Source organism: Scatophagus argus, chromosome 2 (genome assembly GCF_020382885.2).
Source record: "Scatophagus argus isolate fScaArg1 chromosome 2, fScaArg1.pri, whole genome shotgun sequence".
Lineage (NCBI taxonomy): Eukaryota > Metazoa > Chordata > Actinopteri > Scatophagidae > Scatophagus > Scatophagus argus.
In genome coordinates this window covers 25,692,248-25,714,754 of record NC_058494.1, presented here as the reverse complement: position 1 = coordinate 25,714,754, position 22,507 = coordinate 25,692,248, and the positions used below count along the sequence as shown (strand labels likewise).

Below are 22,507 nucleotides of genomic sequence, written 5' to 3'. Positions count from 1 at the left end.
TGTTCTGTTTTTAAAAGGTTATGTTTAATTTGGCTTCTTAGACAGATTTAAAATGCAGCAAAATCTCCTGCGGCCCCTGATCTTATGGCTTCCCCACTTTTCTCCGATCCCAGTCCTTGAGCGCAGTCCAAGTCTCTGTCTGACTCAGAGCTCAGAGCAGGCGGACAGACAAAGCCCTGAAAGGGGTCTGGTCCCTCGACTCCCGTGGCCCTTTGTTCAAAGTGGGGCTGTGATGTACTCGCTGTTTTAGAAAGGGCCCTTTTCAGGTAGGCCGTAAGGCGATCCTGGGCCTTTCCTAGCCTGGGTGTGCCCTGGGCGTCTCTGGTTTACCTGCGGGACCAGGAGGGGTGGGGTGGGGCGGGCTGGTCCTTCCTGGGCCAGGTAGCAGGGGAGAGTGTGGAGAAGAGGAAAGCAGCTGGTCAGTGGGGGAGAGAGGGAGAGAGAGAGAGAGAGAGAGAGAGACCCAGGAGAGGAGAGGGGAGGGATGGAGGGATGGATGTAAGGCGAGAACGCTGAGAAAGGACAAATAAACAAAGGTGGCGATGAGGGTCTGAGGTGAATTAATTGTATCAAGCTCTTTCTCTCTTTGGTGACAGTCTCCAGAGACAGCACAGGGAACAGTAGACAGTGGCTACAGTACTGGACCAGTGTGGACCAGCCCAGAGAGACCTGCAGCTCTTTAACAGTCACGTACCTTTCGGGGGTTCTTTAATGCACCATTTGTCGCTGAGCTCAACTTCTCAAAATGAGATGACAAAACTGCTTATCATGACGTTTAGTGCCAGTAAACCTACCACAGATGTTATGAGTCATCCTTGGTCTTTCACTTTCAAAATCATCACATCTCAGAGGATATTACCAACCTAAAATATTAACTGATTCATTTCAGAGTTGTTTTTTTTTAATTATAGCATAACAGACAAAACCTGTACTTTCTGGAACGAAACCCTCTACGCATGTCAAGCAGTTTTGCATGCAGCTGAACTTCTCAGAAAAGCGTGCTGAAGAGGAAGGAAGAAGGCGGAGTGTTTTGCTGTGGTCTGCTGTTTCTGGCTGAGTGAAGACATGACAACAGACTCTGTTGTCTTCTGTGCACTTTGCGACTGATAGTCATGTTGTGAAGTTTGGCCTTCTCTTCGTATCCTGTCAGTCACACTTTGTACAAGTCCCACATTTGTCAGCGACGTCGAGTCTTGTGAAAGTGACTCGAGGGAAGAAGTGACCCAAACCATATTCTCACTCCAGTCTGAGAGAAGAATGGCACTTATATCAGGCAGGCCGAGAAAAGACTTAAATGAACCCAGAGTAAAATTCAACAGATGAGCTAATGCTAATGTGTTTGGCTGTAATGTGGACTGTCAGGGCCTGTCAGGATGTAATATTTGACAAATCATAATATTACATTTGAGAAATCATAACGTATGATATTACAGTATTTTTGTCTCACATTATGGTCGCTTGTTTAATTTAGTGCTCTCAAATAAGAGCCAATTATAACCGGAAGTGTCTCTCTGTTGTCGATTTATTTTGAAATCTGCGCTCAGGAAGTCGCTTCGTTTGATTCCGTGCAGCTTGACGCTGCAGAGGGAGCGGAGCCGCGGCTGGGACAAAGTCAAATGCAACCCGGCGGCGGCGGCGGCTTCTGCTCAGAAAGTGAGAGGGAGTCGGTCCTGTCATGCAGCTACAGAAGCTCTGAAAAGTGTTTGGGATTAAGTTTGGATTATTATTCTGACAGCAGGTCAAGCGTAATTATGAGCTGAGAAATGAACAACATCGATGACACCGAAGGAAGACGCAGAGGTGATGGAGGAGCCGCCACGACGTTAGACCAGAACAGATGAGCGCGATGAGTTATTGTGCGGGGACCGTTTGAGTGCTTCGTGGACTCGGACTAACTTCTATCATGCATAAGAGATGGATGCGACGCAGGCTGCCTGTCGTGATCTTCACCTTCTTCATCATTCTTTACGTGGATTTTCAGTTACGCTCCAGCAGTCCCCCCAAACTGACTGTGGCTCACCGTCCGTCACCCGGCGCGCCTCAGCGCTCCATCCAGCAGGCTCCATCCCCGGCCAAGGAGGCGCAGAAGAAGAGCAGCAGCGGGGACGAAGGACAGCGGGCCACTGAAGGCGCACATGTCACCCCTCCGAAACTGAAGCTGGAAGACATCTTCATCGCCGTGAAGACCACCGGGAGGTTCCACAAGGCGCGTCTTGCGCTCCTTTTGGAGACGTGGATCTCCAGGACCAAGGCGCATGTGAGTTGAATGCTGCTCGCTTACACTCAGAGGATGCTCTCAGACAAAGACACCTGCACCTGTAAGACCCCGGCAGAGCTGCTCACCTGTGAACGCAGGGTGATCAGGATAGAAAAGTCCCGAGGTGGAGGAGGAGTTTGGCGGTTGCAGTTTCAGCCTCGTCTGACTTATGAAGTCACTTCTTAGACTTTGTCAGGGAATTAAGATGGGACCCCTGAACTCGTTGAAAGCCATTACTTGCTATTTGTTCATTTATTCAAAAACACATGTGACGCATCAGCAGGCCTGTGAGCAGACATGTGCTGTAAGGCCTAAGATGAAATGAAAACACTCACTTCCTTCCGGCTGCAGGTCTGACGGCTGCCTCGGCTGATGAAGGTTGATGTACTAAAGTAAAGACAGATGAAAACTTTTTGAATCCTAACATTAGAAATGGTCTCCATTTGCTTTTCGGAGTCTGTTGAATCCCCAGATTTTCTTGTTTTCACCTGTAGCATTTAGGGATTACACTGGTAGACGAGTTTCGGTTAGTTTGGCTGAAGTGCTCCAGTGAGGGTGAGATTGGGTTTGAAGTTCGGGAGCTTTCGAGGTTCAGTCAGAAAGCAACACGGCTGTCAGACAAGCCTTGTATTTGGGATGTATGTGTTATTCCCCCGCACGTCCACCCCGAGACCACGTGATAGTTGTGTTATTGGGTTTCAGGAATCGGTGACAGATTGTTTTTTCTCCCCGTCTTTTCCGTCAGTTTAGTTGATGTGACATTCAAAGATGGTTCATTGAAATGAGACACAAAACGAGTTACTGCCGAAGCAAAATCATCAACATAATCGACGACAGAGTCTAATCGGGTTCAGAGAGCATTTCGCTGCTCTCTCTCTCTCACACACACACTCACACACACACACACACTGTAGGCTGGCTTCCACAGTGAACTGGCTTGTTTTAAACCACACACAAAACTTTACTACCTTAAAGTTCTGGATGTCGGTGCTGCAGAGGCTTGATTTGCTGCCTGGTGAAATTCTGAACTGGTTCTGTTGGCCCAGAAATGATGACTTAAAGGATGACATTATTGGTATGCAGACAGTAAGGAACAAGGGAAGATTTCACCAGAATTAATTAATGTACATCAACTGCAAAATGGCCACTTTTGCTCTGTGACTGCGCTGGGTTTTCATTTGATTCCATGTTGTGGTTCGTGGGAGAGAGTTCATTTCCCCCTTCGAAGTAAGTCAAACAGATGAGAAATGATCTCGACAGGAAGCCTTCGTGTCGCAGCTTCTCCTTTTCTGTCTCGCTGTGGAGAAGAACTTTTTAAATGCTCTGTAAAAGAGGCAGCATTTTCAAGAGTGAAAGAGGAAGAGGTTGACGCTGCCTTCCTCTGCCTCTGCTTTGGCCAATGAATGTACGTGTGAGCACAAAACCCAAACCCATTTATACATATGTACATAGATAGATAGATATGCATTAACACACAAAGACACCTCAAGATAACCCAAACACAGACAAACGCACACACACTCTCACACAGGAAGTTGTGCAGGCAGATTGTCTGGGCCGAAGGGAAGCAGCCGCCGCGTAGCGACCCTGTTAACAATACAGAAACGGAAGCTGGTCATAGAACAGGAAGTGGAAAGGCAGATTGTGTAGCAGAATGAACCTCATTTTGCCCCCCCAACCCCCGCAAACACACACACACACACACACACACACACACACACCTCACAAGGCTTTGTCACATCACAGGGTGAAAAGTCGTTTCTAACCAGCTGCTGTCACTAAACAGCATATCAGCTAAGAAGCCGGAAACAGGAGCGTCTAGAGAGAAACTGCTCCCTAGCAACAACTTATTTTGGGGCCCTTGAACTTTACTGACAATATGACGACATGCTTGAGGGGCCTTTTACTGCTCGGGGCAGCTTGAATCATTTTCCATCCCTCTAACGGCACCTGCTGGTCAGAAATGATTTTATTGGTGGAGATAAAGTGAAGTGGGCAAAGCCAGAGATGAACATTTTAATGGCTAACATGCTAATGTCAAGCACAATGCTGATATGATGCTGTGGTGAGCAGGTGAAATGTTTACCGCGTTCCACATCTTAGTTTAGCGTGTTAACATGCTAACATCAGCTAATTAGCAAAGCACACCAAGTGCAGCTGAGGCTGATGGGACTGTATTTAATTGTACTTTTTTAACCATATTATCGAGGAAAATGTGAAGGAAAGTCCCAACTTCTGGGTTAGTCCCCTCCCACTTCCTGTTTAAACACGTCATTGTAAGTCACGGGATCAACAAAGTGATGGCAAGTTATCATGCGGGAATCAAGAATCTTATGCCAGTTCATGTTTTAGATGCTGATATCCTGGTGGTGAAAACTCATCTGGGCCTCATGGCTGCTGTACACATGACTGTCCACCCATAGTCCCCCCCGTGGTCCAAAAGCTTTTAGGACATTTGCTGTTAACAGGAAATTACAGCACAGTATGGCTGTGTTTAATGACACGGTGTGTTCAGGCTGCTGGTATTCCTGTTCATTTTTCCTGCCCATCCGGTGGGGGAATCGAACCAGCAACCCTCCAATCACAAGCCGCTTCTCCAACCTCCAGGCCACAGCTGCCTACGCTTGTTGTCAAGGTTGAAGTGTTTGTTATTTATTGGACGTGAGAGCTCATCGTGAGTTTTACAGCTTGTGTCAAATTCAGTTTAAAATTTAAAGTGTTGCTAAGCGACTTTGGAGGGAAGCAGTGGAAAACAACAAAGGAGAGAAAAGGAGCATGTTGTAAATTCAATTTACACTTGCATGTGTATGGAAGCGTGACATATTTTGCATTTCATTTAATTTTCTCTGGCTACTTAAATGACTGTGACCGAATGATTTTACGAGCATTGCCTGATTAAATCCGATAAACAGTCAACATATCGTTTAGGTGTGCGTTTTCAGAAAAGCTGATTTAGCTGGTGCTGCAGGAGTTTCTGCATTCACAACTTGTTTACCCTGTCAGTCAGACAATATTATGTGCACTTTTTATTCTAATTTACATTACGTTTAAGGAATAGTTTGATGAAAAGCTTTATACCACTGACAGCTCTGTGCATTGAGTTGTCTGGAGGTGGAGCCAGGAGGCGATTAGCTTAGCTTAGCTTAGCGATAAAAGACACGAAGCAGGAGGAAACAGCTTGTCTAAAAAAAAATGAAACTCGTCTTCTTCTAGCACCTATAAAGCTCACAAAGTAGCACCCAAACAGAAACCTAAAACCAACAACATGTGGTTTTAGACGGAGTTAAGTGTTGTTACCGTTGGCTTCCAGGCATCCTCAGCTCATCAGTTGCTCTAAAACTGCAAATTATCATTTTTACATCTTTGTGTGTGGTGAAGAGAGAACCAGGTGAGCTGTTTCCCTCTGTGTCTTTATGCTAAGCTAAGCTAATCAACCCCCCCAGCTAGAAAAGACTTAAATGAACCAAGAGTAAAATTCAACAGACAAGCTAATGTTATTCTGTGAGGCTGTAATAAGATAAGATAAGATGATCTTTATTGATCCCGCAGTGGGGAAATTTAGCTCAGCTCACAAGAACAGAAAAAGAGTGCAAAAAGCAAAAAGTGTGCAAAAACAGTTACAAAAGAAAAAAATGGACCAATGTGGACTGTCAGGGCCTGTCAGGATGTAATATCTGACACATCATAACGTATGACATCCCGTTGAGTATTTTCGTCTCACATTATGGTCGCTTGTTCAATCTAGCGCTCTCAGATGAAAGATAATTGTAACCTAAAATGTCCTAAATTTCTCTCTGTTGTTTTACGCCATAGCGCTGTGTTGATTTTCTCAATTAAATCCTAAAAGGCTTTGGTCAGACACTTCTGCAGATTATAAAGTTGTAAAAATGAGTAACTTTGGACATTAATGTGGTGTAAATAAACTGTTGTGACCCTCTTTGGCTTGAATCACCTGAGCAACAGGATAAATCTACATAAAGTAATTAAATAAAAAACCCTTTCCTGTCACAAAGCCAAGGAGTCTCTGGAGCACTCAGGAAGCTTACTGAGACAAACTGCAGTCGTTCTGTGCTATGGGGGCAGCACAAATATTACTTAATGGCCCTTTAACAGCATAGAAAAGCAAGCTGAGATTTATGCGCGTCTGCCTGACCTCAGCGAAATGTCCTTACAAACTCCGCTTATGAGCCGCTGCAGGTTGGCGGCCATTTTTGGTCCCTCGGACGGGGCTGACTGGTTTCAGTGCAGGTACTTTAGTCTGAGTTACGAGCAGAGGGGGAGGTGCCGCTTTCTCGAGGGAGTTTTTACTCGTTTGTCGTTGCTTCTCCGCCTCCACCTCCTCCTGTGATGGAGGGATGAGACGGAGGGGTGGCCAAAGGCAAATCCATTGCGTCCACTGGCGAGCTGGGGTTGGTACAGTACGTATGCAGTCTTCGTTGTGGACACACACACACCTCATCATCACCTGTTCTGCACTCACATGAGTACCAGGACTGAACGGCGTTGAGGGATTAAAGACAGGAATTTATTCATTATGTAAAAGTTATTTATCAGTAATTGTGAGTTAATTTGACCACTTTGGGGGGCTGGTGTCCCTTCACTGTTTCTGTCTTCAGAGACACATGTTGACACTGAGTTCGGACAGCAGGGGAACTGTGGGACATTGAATCATCCATCTTTGCTCACTACAGCTCAGCCTTTCTTGCCTTCAGATGGGCAAAAACTGCAGATTATGAACCTTTTTTTGTGCAGTATTATTAGTTATCACATCAGGTGGAGAAACTCTGATGACCTTTGCTGCTGAGTAATTAGTGATGTAACTACCTTCAAAAAATGTCAAGAATAATTGATTACATTTATCAAGTGATTTGAGCAACGAGCTGAGCGAAGAGGCTGTGATTGGCTGAAATCCGGATAGGAAACAGAAAAGAGAGAATTTACTGTCAGACTCAACTGTTTGGTAACGTGAAACTGAAAGCCACATACGAACCCCAACGGTGACAAGTTCTGTGGAACCCACAACACGTGTGTGTGCGTGTGTGACCAGGTTTTCCCCCATGACGTGCCCACTCCCACACGTACACACAGACATGCAGTGTGTCTGTACGTGTTAGCATACGGAGCCACACACACGTGTACACACACCTGGATGAAACAGTACCTCTGTCGCCCTCTGCTGGACGGCTGCAGAACAGCTTTTCTCCTCTTGGTCCTCAGGCCTTCTGATCGCTTTTCACCATCAGATGTCGATGAAGTCAGAAGTATTCATTCATGTAAAATAACAGACCACTTACTTTTTTTCTTTTTTTAAAAAAAAAGTGTCACGAGATGATATTTTTTCAAATCTGATGATGACGTAATCCAGAGAATCCGGTCTTCAGCTGGAGCTGCCTGTTGGGTAGTCTGGAAACCTTCGGACTTCTGCATGGCTCTTATTGTGTGCCATTTGTGCGCGCGCGCACACACACACACACACACACACACACACAGTCCTCTCTCTCTCTCCTGTCTGGTTTAAGTCACGTCTCTTTCCTCCGCTGTCCTTTGTCATATCTGTTCAACATTTTCATGACATTTTTAAGTCAAATTTGTGTTGCTTTTTTGTTTTAATTTCGTCTCTTCAGCTGTCATCGTTTTAAAGGCACTTGTCTGATGCTGAATGTGTTAATCTGATGCTGAATGTTTCATGAGACTAAAAGTTTTCCAAAACAAAAACACACACATCTTAACAACACAGTAGCACGAGGCGGTACTTCTCAGTCGCGCTGGTCTTTGCAGGTATTAGTGAGGTTTCTGTCCTGCTTTGAGTTCATGGCAGCGAGCTGCGTGTGCCTCGAAGCAGACCCGGATCCACTCGGGAGGAGCTCGATAGCCAAAGGCTCTCGTTCTGCTTTCGGAGACTCTTGGCACCGCAGGTAACCGCGCATCCCGGGAGCTCAGAGTTCCAGATGGATCATCGGGTCCTCCTTAATGGTGCCTGACCGTTACGGGCCTCGCAGGTGTTCGCGCTCTCGTGGTCCTCGACAGGCAGCGACGCACGTCTCCAGGAGCTGAATTAAACATGAGTTATGCTTTGTGTTTGTCTCATCTAACGGGCGATTTGTCCCAGTCTGGTCCGGTTCAGCCCGAGGAGGCGCGCAGATCGAGTGTGACGCAAAGGTTGCCAGTTGAAATCCCCTGGTGCACGAAGCCTCCCCAGTCCCACCAGTCACGAGCCGCGTGGATTTGTTTACCTTCTGAGTGAAGAGTCTGCTGGGTGGAAATGTTGTCTTTGGTGATATTTTCCACAGAAGTCTGCAAACTGTGTCCTTACATTGAACAGTTAGATGGCATATCACGACAGCTACACGCATCATCATCATTTGTCTGCTCGTGTGTGTTTCATGGCATGTGTGTGTGTCATTATGGCAGCACCTTCGTCACGGATGTCGGTAGACAAAGACGTCAGACGATGACTTTGAACCTTTTTATTCTACAGTTTAGTGTGTGACAAAGTTTCTCTGGAAAGAGTAAAATAAGATTAAATCTGCTGCTTCATTGTGCGAGTGTTTTTACCATTTGGCACCACCAGAGGTCAGTGTGGCACTACAGAAATCCATCAACCTATCAGTCCATCCATCCATCCATCCATCCATCTATCTATCTATCCATCCATCTGTGCTATATTGAAAGCTGGTGTATTTAAACTCATTTCTTTCTCCTTTCTTTTGCCCAGACCTTCATTTTCACAGACATGGAGGACGAGGACTTGCGTTCAAAAGGTAAGCATCTCCCTCGAAACTGATCCCCTCAGATTTAGATTTAGATTCAGATCTACACACTGGATGTCTACTCCCTTTGCTTGAAATTAAGATAAGATAACAAGGTCTTTGTTGTCTTTGCACAGTCACATATACAATGGAATTGAAAACACAAGGCAGGTCTTAATGCCACAATGTAAAATGTGATATTTTAGGCAGCAGCCAACAACAACAACACATGAAAGGTCCTGTCCTGTTTGGCCTGAACATGTGGTGTGAAAATGTCCTCCACAAGAGCACATAATCCTCAGTACTATAAACACTTCTGAATCTGAGGAAATCCAGCTGTCCAAATCACACCTGTCTCTCCATGTCTCTCCGTCCAGGCCATAACATGGTGGTAACAGGCTGCCAGTCAGACCACAGCCAGCAGGCTCTGTCCTGCAAGATGTCTGCCGAGTACGACGGCTTCATGGCCTCAGACAAGAGGTGAGACAGATTAACGTCCGTCTATCGTCCGGCCCAAACTGGATTTAGAGATCGGATTAAGATTACAAACTTTAATGATCACCGTAGGGAAATGGGGATGTGACGGGAGAAATCAGAGACGTTAACAGTCTTCCAAGGTTACATATAAGAGAACATTAGTACAGTGGGACTTTTGCTTTTATTTTGTCTGCATCTTTGTTGTTCAGATCACGTATACCTGAGCCCACTTTGGCATCAGGAGGTGGAGGCGTCGGTGGTGCAGATATTTTGAGGGACACGTCCGGGAGAGTTTTCTTCCAGCTGTCTTTGTGGTCCCAAAACCAGGTGTTTTAAGACAACACGTGATCTTCTCCTCACCCTGACCGAGAGTCTTTTTGTGCCTAAACCGAACCAGACCTGAAGCACAGCTTTGTCATAATGTAAAACTGAAAACTGAAGCATAAAGAAGCAAAGTTTCAGGAAATAAGACGCGGATTTGTCTGACTTGGCTTCACCTCAGTCTGTCACATCACATACTGAGCAAAGTGTTGTTAACATTCGATCGTATTTTCGATTCGGAGAGAAGACAATGAGGCTCAGCAGCTTGTGTCTGGTGTTCCTCGACTGTAGTCTCGTTCCAGGTTCCGGGGGCCCATTTTGTAATTTGGACTGAGGAGGGGAGTGAGACTGTTTGGGTTGGATGGAAGCCTTTTGCTGGGCAGCCATCAAGATGGCAGAGGGAGAAAGACACTTGAGTTTCTGTAATGTGTTGCAGCGAGAGTCTGTTTGGTTTTGGAAGGAGGCTTTGACATCATGTTGAGTAATTAAGGTGGCAGAGGAAATCAAACCGCTTGTTTCAATGTGCGAAACTCATGCTATGAGGACAAGAGGAAACTCGGACAGACAGAGGACAGACATGGCCCGATATGCTGTCGCCTCTGCGTTGACTCCTCCGAGACTCCGTAGGTGCTGTACGTGTTAAATGTAAAAAGAGTCAAAGACTGCCACACTGGTGGAGGAAACCCTCCCATTGTAAGATTTAAAAGTCGTCATAAATCACTGACTTTTAGAGCACTTTTCAAGCAGTTTGGTTTTTACAGAAGTCGGTACAGTAAAGGTCAGTAATGTTTTACTTTTTTGTGGAAAACCGAATCAGTTAAAATCGTGAATCCGCCACACAAATGACGCAAAGGCAAGCAACACCTTTTTCATGTGCGAGACTCACATTTCTTCCTATGGGAGTATAACGTAATCGCAACAAAATGGATGCACTGGTATAAAAGCAACCGACTCAGGCACGACGATGAGCCAGAAACTTTCCACTTTTAAACACAAATGTTCATGTGGATGTGACGCATCATGTAGCGCAGATTGTTCGCTTTCACTCTGTGCAGGAATGAACCCAGCCAGGAGGAAAATCGGTATTCAGATCATTGAAAGCACCAGTGTTACATCTGAACTGTCTGTGTGTGTGGCTCCTCAGGTGGTTTTGTCACGTGGACGATGATAACTACGTGAACCCGGAGGCCCTCCTCTCTCTGCTCTCAGCCTTCCCCCAGGACGGCGACATCTACGTGGGCAAACCGAGTCTGGACAAGCCCATCACCGCTCACGAACTGCTGGAGGGGAATGCAACGGTACCAGACTGATGCTTCTGTAGACTAATCATCGTGATTATAGCATCTGATTACTAAACATGTTGCAGTGAAAGAACAAGAAAGTTACCACTGATGTACGTTTATGTGGAAAACAAGGGGAAAAAACAAAACGTACGTGTTTTAAACAACATCTGCAGCCATGATTATGAGCACAGATTCCTGAGATTACGAGGTGCACATGAATGCACCATGAAGTCCATGAATACAAAATCTAATCAACAAATGCATTATGATGTAATATTAGGGATTAAGATAAAGACACAGGAAACATAGAAAGATGATGAGTATTTTCACTTGTGGTACTTTTAAGTATATGTTAATAGATGTTAATACTTTTATAGTTTGCACTTTAAATTTAAATGTACGACCTTGACTTGTATGTCTACGCTGCTGTTCTCACGACACGTGACTTCAGAGCCACGTTTCACTCTGCCGTTTTAAAGATAAGCGTTTGATGAGTCACCGTTACGTATGCGTGAAGCTTTTCAGCAGTTCCAAGATAGAAAAGATCAAAACTCCCCCCGAAGCAGAATTTACAGCACAGCAGCCGGACGCTTCCCTGAAAGCCAAACAGCATTGATTTCATATGGACTGACGACTCCCCGAGGCGGCTGACCCCTCTGTGATGCGTTACTGTCTTTAACTCTACACATTTGTTGATTCTTTAACTCCTTCTCCACCCATTTGAATTCGTCCTCCATCTTTCCTCCTTCTTCCTTTCCCCTGACCACTTCTTTCTTCCATCCCAACGAGACCTTCGCTGTTTCTCTGCCTTCCTGCCTTCCTTCTTAGCTTTCTTAGCTTCTTTGTTATTTCCTGATGCTGCTGCGCTGTTGATGGATCACGAGTCAAACCAGCCCAAAGTCCTTCAGGTTCAGGTTGTCTTCTGCACATCCCACTAGTTTTCTGACCTTTCTCCATGTTCTTCCTTAAAGAAAAGGAAACATATCAAAAATAGATTTTTTTTATTGACACGGCGAGTGCAGGTTTTTCTGTTTGCGTGAGACAGTTTTGTACGTATCCGAAATAATGCTTCATCACAGCTAAAGACAGCAAAGTGTGGTAGTTCAGGAGGTCAAAGGGGCATCTCAGTCGGGACAGACAAAGACAACAGGAAGTGATGAGATGGAGATGATCAAATGAGAAGATAAATTACAGGCCCAAGCGGGTAAAAGAATAGTTTTCCTGATCAAAAGTTCACCTCTATTAAAGGAACAGTTCACCCAAAATCAACTCACCCCCATGCTGATGGGAAGTTGGGTGGAGTTTCTTCGTCTACAAAACATTTCTGGAGCCTTGCAGTAAAAACAGGTTTGAAGCTTTCTGCTAAACAACTGAGGCAGCTTGGAATTGTTTTAAAATGTATAAAAACCCCCCAAATAAACAGAAAAAAACCCCCCACATTTAAAATAAATGGCTCCATACATCCCACCGGGCATAATGAGAGTCTCCAGAAGCTGCGAGATCCCACAGCATGTTTGTGTGCTAACGCGTTTAGCTTAGCAGCTACAGTAACTGTTTCTGTTTAAAGAAAGGGCTTCAACACTTTTAGCTCCTCAGTTGTCTCTCATCCATAATGTTTCTACAGTGCAGATCTGGTCAGTCATAAACTCCACTGGGATCCATTCAGACTTCATCTCCTATTTCCTGTCACTGAAGATCCACCCGTTGGGAAATGTGCGGAGAAGAAGTAAAAGCCACATAATGAGCAAACGAACCGTAAAACTAAGCTGAGTTTTCCTTTTATTGGTTTTGCTGCCAGTCGAAATCCATGCTGTACAAACCTATACTGACACTTTCTGACTCCCAAAGAGACACGAGGGAAAGATGCAGGCAGGGAAGGATGGATGGATGGATGGATGGATGGATGGATGGATGAACCGTACAGGAAATGTGGTTCCGTGGCTTTTGTTCCCATGGGAAGGATTTTCAGACCCAAGTAGATCAATGTGTGATTAGTATCTTGTTGGGATATTGACTGGTGTTAAACACACACACACACACACACACACACACACACACACACACAATGAGGAAGACTCCCCGGGGGAAGGAGGTTGTCAAACTGCAGGAGGTCGATAGTTTGTTTTTGGAATACAGATGCAGCTATTCACAGGTGTGTGTGTGTGTGTGTGTGTGTGTGTGTGTCATTGAGTTCACATGCTTTAGAGTCAAATTAAGGTTCCTATTGAGTTAAAGTGGATCCTGATTCCAGCGAGCTCTCTGAATAGCATGTCGCTCCTCTCTCTCTCTCTCTCCCTGTCTCTTTCTCTTTCTCTCTCTCTCTCTCTGACTCTCTCTCTCTCTCTCTCTGTCTCTCTCTCTCTCTCTCTCTCTCTCTCCTTGCACTTATCAATCTCTCTCACTCGTTTCTTCAAATTGCTCTCCATCTCCTCCGTGTCTCATTCTCCACTCTGATTGCTCCCATTTACACTGAAAAATAGACCCTTACTTATCCCTGCTTCCTAACTCTCCCCTCTTCCCTTCCTCCTTCCTTCTGTTCTCGATGCTCTCCCTCACTTTTCTCTCCTTTTTCATCATCTTTCCACCCTTTGCTGAGGGCGGATGACTGACAGAGAAAACAAACACGGATGTCAGGCTCTTCGCTGTCTCCTCCTCGTCTCTTTTTCTTACATTTTTCGATTTCCCGTCACCATTGTGAGGCCGAGAGAAGGAAGGAGGAAAAGGCAGGAAGGGAAAGGAAAGAACAGGAAAAGGGTTTCACAATAAAACAAAAAAGCCAAAGGAAATAAATAGCTGGAATTAGGAGAAATGAAAGGGAGAAAAGGAAATTAAAGGATGGCCTTCCCACAAAAAGGAAGGAAATAGAAGACAAAAGAATGAAAGGAATGCGAAAGAAATGAAAAAGGGGAGGATGAAAGAGAAGATCAAAGGCAGAGAAAGGGAGACGAAGGAAAGTAAGGTGTGGAAATGATGGAAACTGAAGGAAAATAAATGTGGAGGACAGAAGGAGGACAGAAAAGGAAAGGAAGGAAATGCCTGAAAAGAAGGGGAAAAAAGGAAAGTGGATGGAAGGATGGGAAAGGAAAGAGAAGAGGAAAGGAAGAGAAACAAATGGAGAAGTCACTGAGGGAAAGCAGAAAACGCACACAGTCTGTAGTTACAGCCTGCACTGAGCTCATGCAGTCTCACCTGTGACGAACGCACAAAGAAACCAGCAGAAAGAAACATTTTCTCCTGGCAAAAACCACCTGAACGCAGGAAACAAACAGCGAGCGAAGCCTCTGCCTGAGAAATGGCAGAGAGTTCGCAGATAAAGACGCGCGATTCTTATCAGGCTGGTTTGGAAAAGAGCGAAAAATTGATACTGAGGAAGAAACCAGAGAGGGAATATTAGACTTTATTACTGGGTGTCAGCGGACCTTCTCTTCTCTCTCTCTTATCTGTTACAGATACAGTGGGAATGTGTTATGCTTCTCTGAATTCAGATTTTGTATATTTCACAGGAATACGCCCCCAACATTAAAACCACCTGCTTAGTATTTTGTAGGTCCTCCTTTGTGCTGCCAGAGCAGCTCTGACCTCTCAGATGGGGGGACACAGGACCTCTGGGGGGAGTTTGTGGGCCCCAGCATTCAAATGTTGGAACCTTCTGGTCCTGTGTGTTGAGGGTGGAGCCTCCAGGTGGGAGGCCTCACCTGATGGGAGGATGGATTCGGCTTATTCCAGCACAGCCCACAGATTGTGGATCAGGTTGGGATCTGGGGAGTCTGGTACTTGAGACATTCCTGAGCTGTTTTCATGTGTGTTTACGGGTGTCAAAACGTCCACATGAGGGGTAAACAGGACTCAACAAAGGCAGACATCCAAACCCGAACACTTTGCAGGCCAACAGATGTGTGTATGTAAATGTCCTGTGTCTGCATGTACAGTGTGTGTGTTAATATCAGTGTGTGTGTGTTCTGTCCCAGAGGGAGGTGCAGTTCTGGTTCGCGACAGGAGGAGCAGGGTTCTGTTTGAGTCGGCGACTGGCGGAGAAGATGGCTCCCTGGGCCAGGTATTTGACTGACTCAGTGGCACGCTAAGCAACTCGAAGACACTAAAACTTTTATTTTGGCCCACCTTACATAATCGTTTCTCTTTAATTCAGTACAGTTCATACGTTTGCTGTTTGGTGGAAACTCTCTTGTCACAATTTCATCCATTCAAAAACTGCATCAACCAGCAGCACAGCCAAAAATTTAAAAAACTGACTGAGTGTTTAGAGTAATAAATCAGAAATCTTATGAAAACTTCAGGTCTCTGTTAGTGTGTTTTTATGCTTCTCTCAAAGAACTGAGACTAATGGCCGTCCAGGGCTGGACGGGAGGGAATCGATCGTACGATTTATGGTGTTCATGGGAAAAGGTCAGCAGTAAAATACAGACAGTTTTAATGAGCCAAAACATGCAAAATCACCAATATTATCAGTTTAGGATGAAAGTTGGACACTTTAATAGTGTTTCTACTTGAAAAGTTCCCTGTTAACTCGACAAATGACGTGTCAGTATAAAGCAAAGAATCTCTGTCTGTCTGTATTTCCTTTGCATATCTCAAAAGCCTTTCATCCACTCGCGTATCACTGAGGACGCAGGGAAATGCAGGGAGTGTGAAGTTATTTGGACACACGACACATTTAATTAACTTAAGCTGCATGAGAGAAGAAGCTCCCGTAAACTAGCCAATAGGATCACAGACAGATTTTGACAGGCAGCGGAATGAACCAATGGAAGGTCGTGAAGTGCTTCCAAGGTTCAGCCTCCGTTTGGCCTCACTGGTGAAGTTTCTTTAAACTGTAATTTGTTGATTTCTAACGACATGCGATCTGTCTGTGAAAATGTTTTGGATGTGTATGTATTTCAGTGGCTCCCGCTTCGAGCAAACGTCGGCGAAAATCCGTCTCCCTGACGACTGCACGGTGGGCTTCATCGTGGAGAAGAGGCTGGGAGTCTCCATGGTCCACTGTCCTTTATTCCACTCCCACCTGGAAAACCTGCTGCTCATCAGCCACAGAAGCATATCACACCAGGTAGTGAGACACACATAACACACATACACATGCACACACACATACACACACACACACACACACTGATGGATGTGTGTGTGTGTGTTTTCTGCACTGCAGGTGACTCTCAGCTACGGGATATTTGAGAACAAGATGAACAGCATCGAGGTGAAGGGGAAATTCTCGAAGGAGGAAGACCCGTCCAGGTTGGTCTCTTCCTCCGCTAACTCATTGGCAAGGAGATTCATTATATAGACAAAAGTATTGGGACACACCTCTTTATGGTGCTGTTTCTCGCCCCTGACTTCATGACATTTGGGACAATGCTATGCTTCCAACTTTGTGGTAACAGTTTGTTGAAGGCCCTTTTCTATTCCAGCATGACTGCAACACTCCAACATGTTGTGGAAAGCCTTCACAGAAGAGTGGAAGCTGTTAGAGCTGCAAAGCTGTCTGTGATAGCATTAAAGTCCCTGCTGGTGCAATGGTCGGGTGCCCCAATACTTTTGTCCGTGCAGTGTATGAACAACTCTGCCCACGTTATTCTGTGTAGTGTTGCATACTTTTTTTTAATTTTGTAATGTTACTAGTTTACTCTCTGTGCTTAGAAAATTTATCACAGTAAGATTATGATGTGCAATCTGGCCTGATGTTGAAAAAGACCACAAACGTCCACATGAAATTTCACATGAAAGAGTTCACAGCATCGTTTAAAGGACAGATTAACTGACTCTGCTGGACTGAAACTGTATGCTGCTTGAACATCCAAATAACATAAGCACTGTAATCAGGAAGCCATGAATTTTTAAAGCTGGATCACTGCACGTTAGATGAATGTCTGTTATATTCAAAGCGTTGCTGTCGCTGCCAAGTCGTTTATACAGTGGCTTGCGAAACTATTTGGCCCCCTTGAACTTTGTGACCTTTTTCCACATTTCAGGCTTCAAACATAAAGATATAAAACTGTAATTTTTTGTGAAGAATCAACAACAAGTGGGACACAATCATGAAGTGGAACACACTTTATTGGATATTTTAAACTTATTTAACAAATAAAAAAACGAAAAATTGGGCGTGCAAAATTATTCAGCCCCTTTACTTTCAGTGCAGCAAACTCTGTCCAGAAGTTCAGTGAGGATCTCTGAATGATTCAATGTTGACCTAAATGACTAACGATGATAAATGGAATCCACCTGTGTGTAATCAAGTCTCTGTATAAATGCACCTGCACTGTGATAGTCTCAGAGGTCTGTTTAAAGCGCAGAGAGCATCATGAAGAACAAGGAACACACCAGGCAGGTCCGAGATACTGTTGTGGAGAAGTTTAAAGCTGGATTTGGATACAAAAAGATTTCCCAAGCTTGAAACATCCCAAGGAGCACTGTGCAAGCAATAATATTGAAATGGAAGGAGTATCAGACCACTGCAAATCTACCAAGATCTGGCCGTCCCCCTAAACTTTCAGCTCATACAAGGAGAAGACTGATCAGAGATGCAGCCAAGAGGCCCATGATCACTCTGGATGAACTGCAGAGGTCTACAGCTGAGGTGGGAGAATCTGTCCATAGGACAACAATCAGTCGTATACTGCACAAATCTGGCCTTTATGGAAGAGTGGCAAGAAGGAAGCCATTTCTATCCATATCCATAAAAAGTGTCGTTTAAAGTTTGCCACAAGCCACCTGGGAGACACACCAAACATGTGGAAGAAGGTGCTCTGGTCAGATGAGACCAAAATCGAACTTTTTGGCAACAATGCAAGACGTTATGTTTGGCGTAAAAGCAGCACAGCTCATCACCCTCAACACACCATCCCCACTGTCAAACATGGTGGTGGCAGCATCATGGTTTGGGCCTGCTTTTCTTCAGCAGGGACAGGGAAGATGGTTAAAATTGATGGGAAGATGGATGGAGCCAAATACAGGACCATTCTGGAAGAAAACCTGATGGAGTCCGCAAAAGACCTGAGACTGGGACGGAGATTTGTCTTCCAACAAGACAATGATCCAAAACATAAAGCAAAAGCTACAATGGAATGGTTCACCAAAAAACATATCAAGGTGTTAGAATGGCCAAGTCAAAGTCCAGACCTCAATCCAATTGAGAATCTGTGGAAAGAACTGAAAACTGCTGTTCACAAACGCTCTCCATCCAACCTCACTGAGCTCGAGCTGTTTTGCAAGGAGGAATGGGCAAAAATATCAGTTTCTCGATGTGCAAAACTGATAGAGACATACCCCAAGCGACTTGCAGCTGTAATCGCAGCAAAAGGTGGCGCTACAAAGTATTAACTCAATGGGGCTGAATGATTTTGTACACCCAATTTTTCATTTTTTATTTGTTAAAAAAGTTTAAAATATCCAATAAATTTTGTTCCACTTCATGATTGTGTCCCACTTGTTGTTGTTTCTTCACAAAAAATTACAGTTTTATATCTTTATGTTTGAAGCCTGAAATGTGTCAAAAGGTCACAAAGTTCAAGGGGGCCAAATAGTTTCGCAAGCCACTGTATATGTGACTTTTTCTTCGTTTTATAGTTGTGGAAACTAAGTTTGTTTTACCAGAGAAATCAGGTCATGAATGCAGCAACATGAGATTTGCTGCGATCACAAATCATGTCAGTGGAAATGCAATCAATAATAAATGGCATGATGAAATGAAAAGATGAAAACAAAATTGTGTGGACTGTCTAGGACACAAGACTTTGCTGACACAATTTCACAGCCCAGCAGTTGGGGAGGGACAAGATGTCAGATACGTGTCATCACACAGCACGAGAAGTGGGGTTAATGAGCTTCTCTGCAGAGGTTTGCATCACCTGTTTGCACCTCATGTCATGAAAAGGACAGTCAGAGTGAAGTTAAAGCTAAGAGGGCCACCAGGTGGGGCTCAGGGAAGCTCCCTGAACCGACACCAGCTAACAGGAGGGAGGACATGTTGTGATCTCCGTGCTGGAGGTAAATAAAAAGAATCATAAAGAGGCCTAAACATTGTGATATCGCTGTGTGGCCTCTTTGTCAGATGTTTCTGCCCGACTATTTTTAGCTGCTTAAGCTTCTGCAGCAGCTCGTTTGTATGAGTGCAGTCGACAGAGGACAACACAAAGTCAGAGATAACTTAATGTCCCCTCTAACACGCACACTGCAAACCGACAGTCGCCACAGTTCACTGTGCACGCTGCACGCTGCATGGACTCAAATGAAAGGCGGTGCTGCTCTTCGCTGTTACTTTTAGCCTCATCTGGTTGGAAGTTTTGCGACTGAGATTCTCCTACTTTAATGTTCATATGTCGGCGAGGGTCACTGTTTAGTGTTGTATCAAAAGTAATTAAATGTAACGTAGAAGTTTAAGATCCTGCCATCCTGACTGCCTTAGCAGCCACTGACCTTACAGCAGCCCATGTTGCTGATCCACACTCAGTATACGCTGACTTGCTTCATTCACTGCCTGTTTTTGAGATGCACTTTATCAGATGTTAAAACGTTATATTTATTGAGCTTATGAGCCTTGCTCTTAGGCCCGACAACCATATAACTGCAAAAACAGATTGCAAAATGTTTTTGTCGGAGAGCCACATTTGGTTTGCTATTTGCAGATCACTTTATTTGCAGAATATGTAAACACTTATCTTAGCATTTACACTGCATCAAACATGCAGAATTCAGCCTTGCAGGGGGGCTTTTTTTGATTTTGAAAACTCAGTTCGTATTCAACACTTCTGTCTTCTGCAGGTTTAAGACTGTCCACTGCATACTGTATCCTTTCACCAGCTGGTGTCCTTGAACTCTTCAGGAAAAGACTTTGACTTCTCCAAGCACACGTGCTGGTGATCCCGCTGGATGAAGCTCTCGTCCTGGGTTCTGTCTGAATGCAGAGAAAAAACTGATGGATTTTATTTGATGAAACAGTTTGAGGTGCAGAAGTGGAACTTTCAGAGGTAAAAAGGTCTCGTTCGCCTCCAGGAGCTGCTTACAGGAGTGACCAGATGGTTTTCTCTTCTTCACGTGTGCGGGACAAACAAAGTGTTGCATGAAGAAGATGAGGACTTCACGTGTCTTGACTGCTGAACGTTTTGCTTTGTTTGGAAGATTTTAGATGAGGGAGTGAAGCACTTAAGACAAGGCAGCACTTTTCACAGCTGTTCTGTTGTACGTATTTCTTAAAGTTTCTGCTCACAGGGATTAAATTTAGATGTATATTTTTGCTTTACTGTCTCTTTATGATCATAAAAACAGGACCTGAATTACTTTCAGGCAGTGCAGCAATTGAAGCTGATTAATTCATTTTGGTTTCCATTGATTCTGTGCGTACACTTGGTGTGTGTGTGTGTGTGTGTGTGTGTGTGTGTGTTGTGTTTTAAAGGGGACGATGTCCTTGTGCCTATGAAGTCTGCACACAATGAACCATCCTGACCCAGTCCCATCCTCCCTCCCTCCCTGTCCAAACCTCGTGATCTCCCTCCTTTCCTCCTCCCCTCCATCTGTCTCTGTGTTTACTCAGTTTTGTCCACAATCGCTGTGTTGGCACCTCCAACGCCACGGCTGAAAGTAAAATGAACTTTCGCTCATCTTGTTTGTCTCAGTTGCATTTATTCATTTCTTTTTTTAACCTCAGATGAAAGCTTGATAAAAAACTGAGAGCTTGACAAAGATCACGTCTGACATACCTTAAACCTGATCCTCCGCCACGGCCTGAAAAACTGGCTCCCATTTGCTGGCCAATCATATCGATCTGGTAAAGACCAGGTTAGAGTGTGAATACGAATCTCACACTAACACCTACACCATCAACTGTTAGCGTAGGACTGGGAGGCAGAGGCCTCGTGCTGCCGGCAGCTTGCAGGTTGCTTGTTTGCTGTGAATGGAGATGTGGTGAATACAGATGTGCTGCAGGATGCGCATGAGGCCAGCTTGTGTGAAGTGGATGGAAAGTGGTTGAAAATGTGCAGGAGCGACCGCGTGGCCCTGGCACTCCTGCACGAGAACGCCAAGACTCATCACGTGGAGTAAATAGCACGAGTGTTCGAACGCGAGCCCCAGAGTTTGCCGTGAGCGTGAAATCAATTTGCTCCAGCGCTTACAGAATTAACTGTGTTCGTATTTACACTTTACAAAGTGCTTCAGCTTTCATAAATGGAAAGTAAGACGATAAGCGGCGTTTAGAAGACGTGTGACCAATGCAGATTTGTTTCGCTTGTGTTGCACATGCTGTGTGGAACATTTTGTGGTTTCATCCAAACACAACCGCCGATACACGCAGAGTCCAAGTGCCACACAAAAACATAACAAAAATGGTTTAAAGGAGGCACATCGTAAGGAAAGAAAACAAAGCTTTGAAACAAAATAACAGCATATAGAAAGAGTTTGTATCCGTGGTATCTGCCAACATGCAAACCATCATGTTGACTGATTACAAGCAAATTTCCCTCAAACTAAATCATTTCAATCAGAATAACAAAATGTTTTTAAATCATGTTTAATAGTACCCTGTTACATAAGAGCATTAATGGACGTTTGCTGTTTGTAACAGTAACTACTGGGGGTACTGGACTTTGTCTGAAAAGTTGCTCAGGGGCAGCGGTGGCCTAAAGGTTAGAGACTTGGACTGAAAAAATCCTCTCCCTCGTTACCACCACCGAGGGGCCCCTGAGCAAGGCCCTCAGCCTCTGAAGCTCCCGTGGAGCTGCTCAGTGTGCAGAAGATCAAACTGTGAATGTGTCAATGTAATCAGGACATTCCTGAGAGAGAGAGAGAGTGTTGCTCTCAGAGAAAACCCGCCGAATGAATAAAAAGGTAAAGATAAAATGAAACTGAGAAAGTTACAATTCAGTTTTATCAGTCGTTTAAAAAGATGTGAGAACTTAATGGATAGTTTTTCAGACATCACATTACAGATGTTCTGTACAAGCTTGTGCAGAACAGAGAACAAACTGGGTGCCGACACTGGACACCTTATAACATTAATGTTTTATAAATGAAAAGTCAGTAGATCCCCAACCTGGAAATCACAGCACTTTTTATTGCCTTGTTAAGGTGTTACAGCATTAATTCCCTCTTTACACACCAACAATACTTCAACAATCAGGAGGCCTTCTGGAGACCAGAAAAAGTTCGATATTCAGCTCTCCTTTTCGCTTTGTTTTGGTCTCCTCCAACGCGAGGTGCTAATTATTTTCTTTCTTCAGGTAACAGAGAGCAAAGTGCAGGTTTATGACAGCATGTGACATCAAAGTGCTCAGGTGCTGGGAAATCAGAATATTCAACCCACACGTTGGCTGAAAATAACTCTTATTAATGTTGAAAGACCTTCAAAAAAGAGTCCAGTGGAATAATTTTGCCTCTTTGCACACGCCTCTTTAACTGATCTGATTAAAATC

At 44.6% G+C, this 22,507-nt stretch overlaps 1 protein-coding gene across 2 annotated transcripts; it reads left to right on the top strand.

Annotated features, from left to right (window-relative positions):
• The first annotated feature begins 1,579 nt into the window (after nucleotides 1–1,579).
• Nucleotides 1,580–20,698, top strand: mfng (MFNG O-fucosylpeptide 3-beta-N-acetylglucosaminyltransferase). 2 transcript variants are annotated; one of them, XM_046373728.1, is made up of 8 exons: nucleotides 1,580–2,257; nucleotides 8,973–9,018; nucleotides 9,384–9,486; nucleotides 10,949–11,102; nucleotides 15,056–15,141; nucleotides 15,987–16,152; nucleotides 16,252–16,337; nucleotides 18,825–19,841. In XM_046373728.1, the coding sequence occupies exons 1-8, from the start codon at nucleotides 1,904–1,906 to the stop codon at nucleotides 18,919–18,921; spliced, it is 1,092 nt and encodes a 363-aa protein (XP_046229684.1). In that variant the 5' UTR covers nucleotides 1,580–1,903; the 3' UTR covers nucleotides 18,922–19,841. The 2 variants fall into 2 exon arrangements, with proteins under 2 accessions (XP_046229684.1, XP_046229692.1); XM_046373736.1 differs by lacking the exon at nucleotides 18,825–19,841 and adding an exon at nucleotides 19,863–20,698 and having other exon boundaries at nucleotides 1,581–2,257.
• The last annotated feature ends 1,809 nt before the right edge of the window (nucleotides 20,699–22,507 follow it).

What these genes read in the sequence shown, in the direction of transcription:
- mfng (XM_046373728.1), top strand. Translation starts at nt 1,904, where the DNA reads ATGCATAAGAGATGGATGCGACGCAGGCTGCCTGTCGTGATCTTCACC. An exon ending in TTCATGGCCTCAGACAAGAG is followed by an intron (nt 9,487 to 10,948) that starts GTGAGACAGATT and finishes GTGGCTCCTCAG; the next exon opens with GTGGTTTTGTCACGTGGACG. An exon ending in AAGGAGGAAGACCCGTCCAG is followed by an intron (nt 16,338 to 18,824) that starts GTTGGTCTCTTC and finishes TGGACTGTCTAG; the next exon opens with GACACAAGACTTTGCTGACA.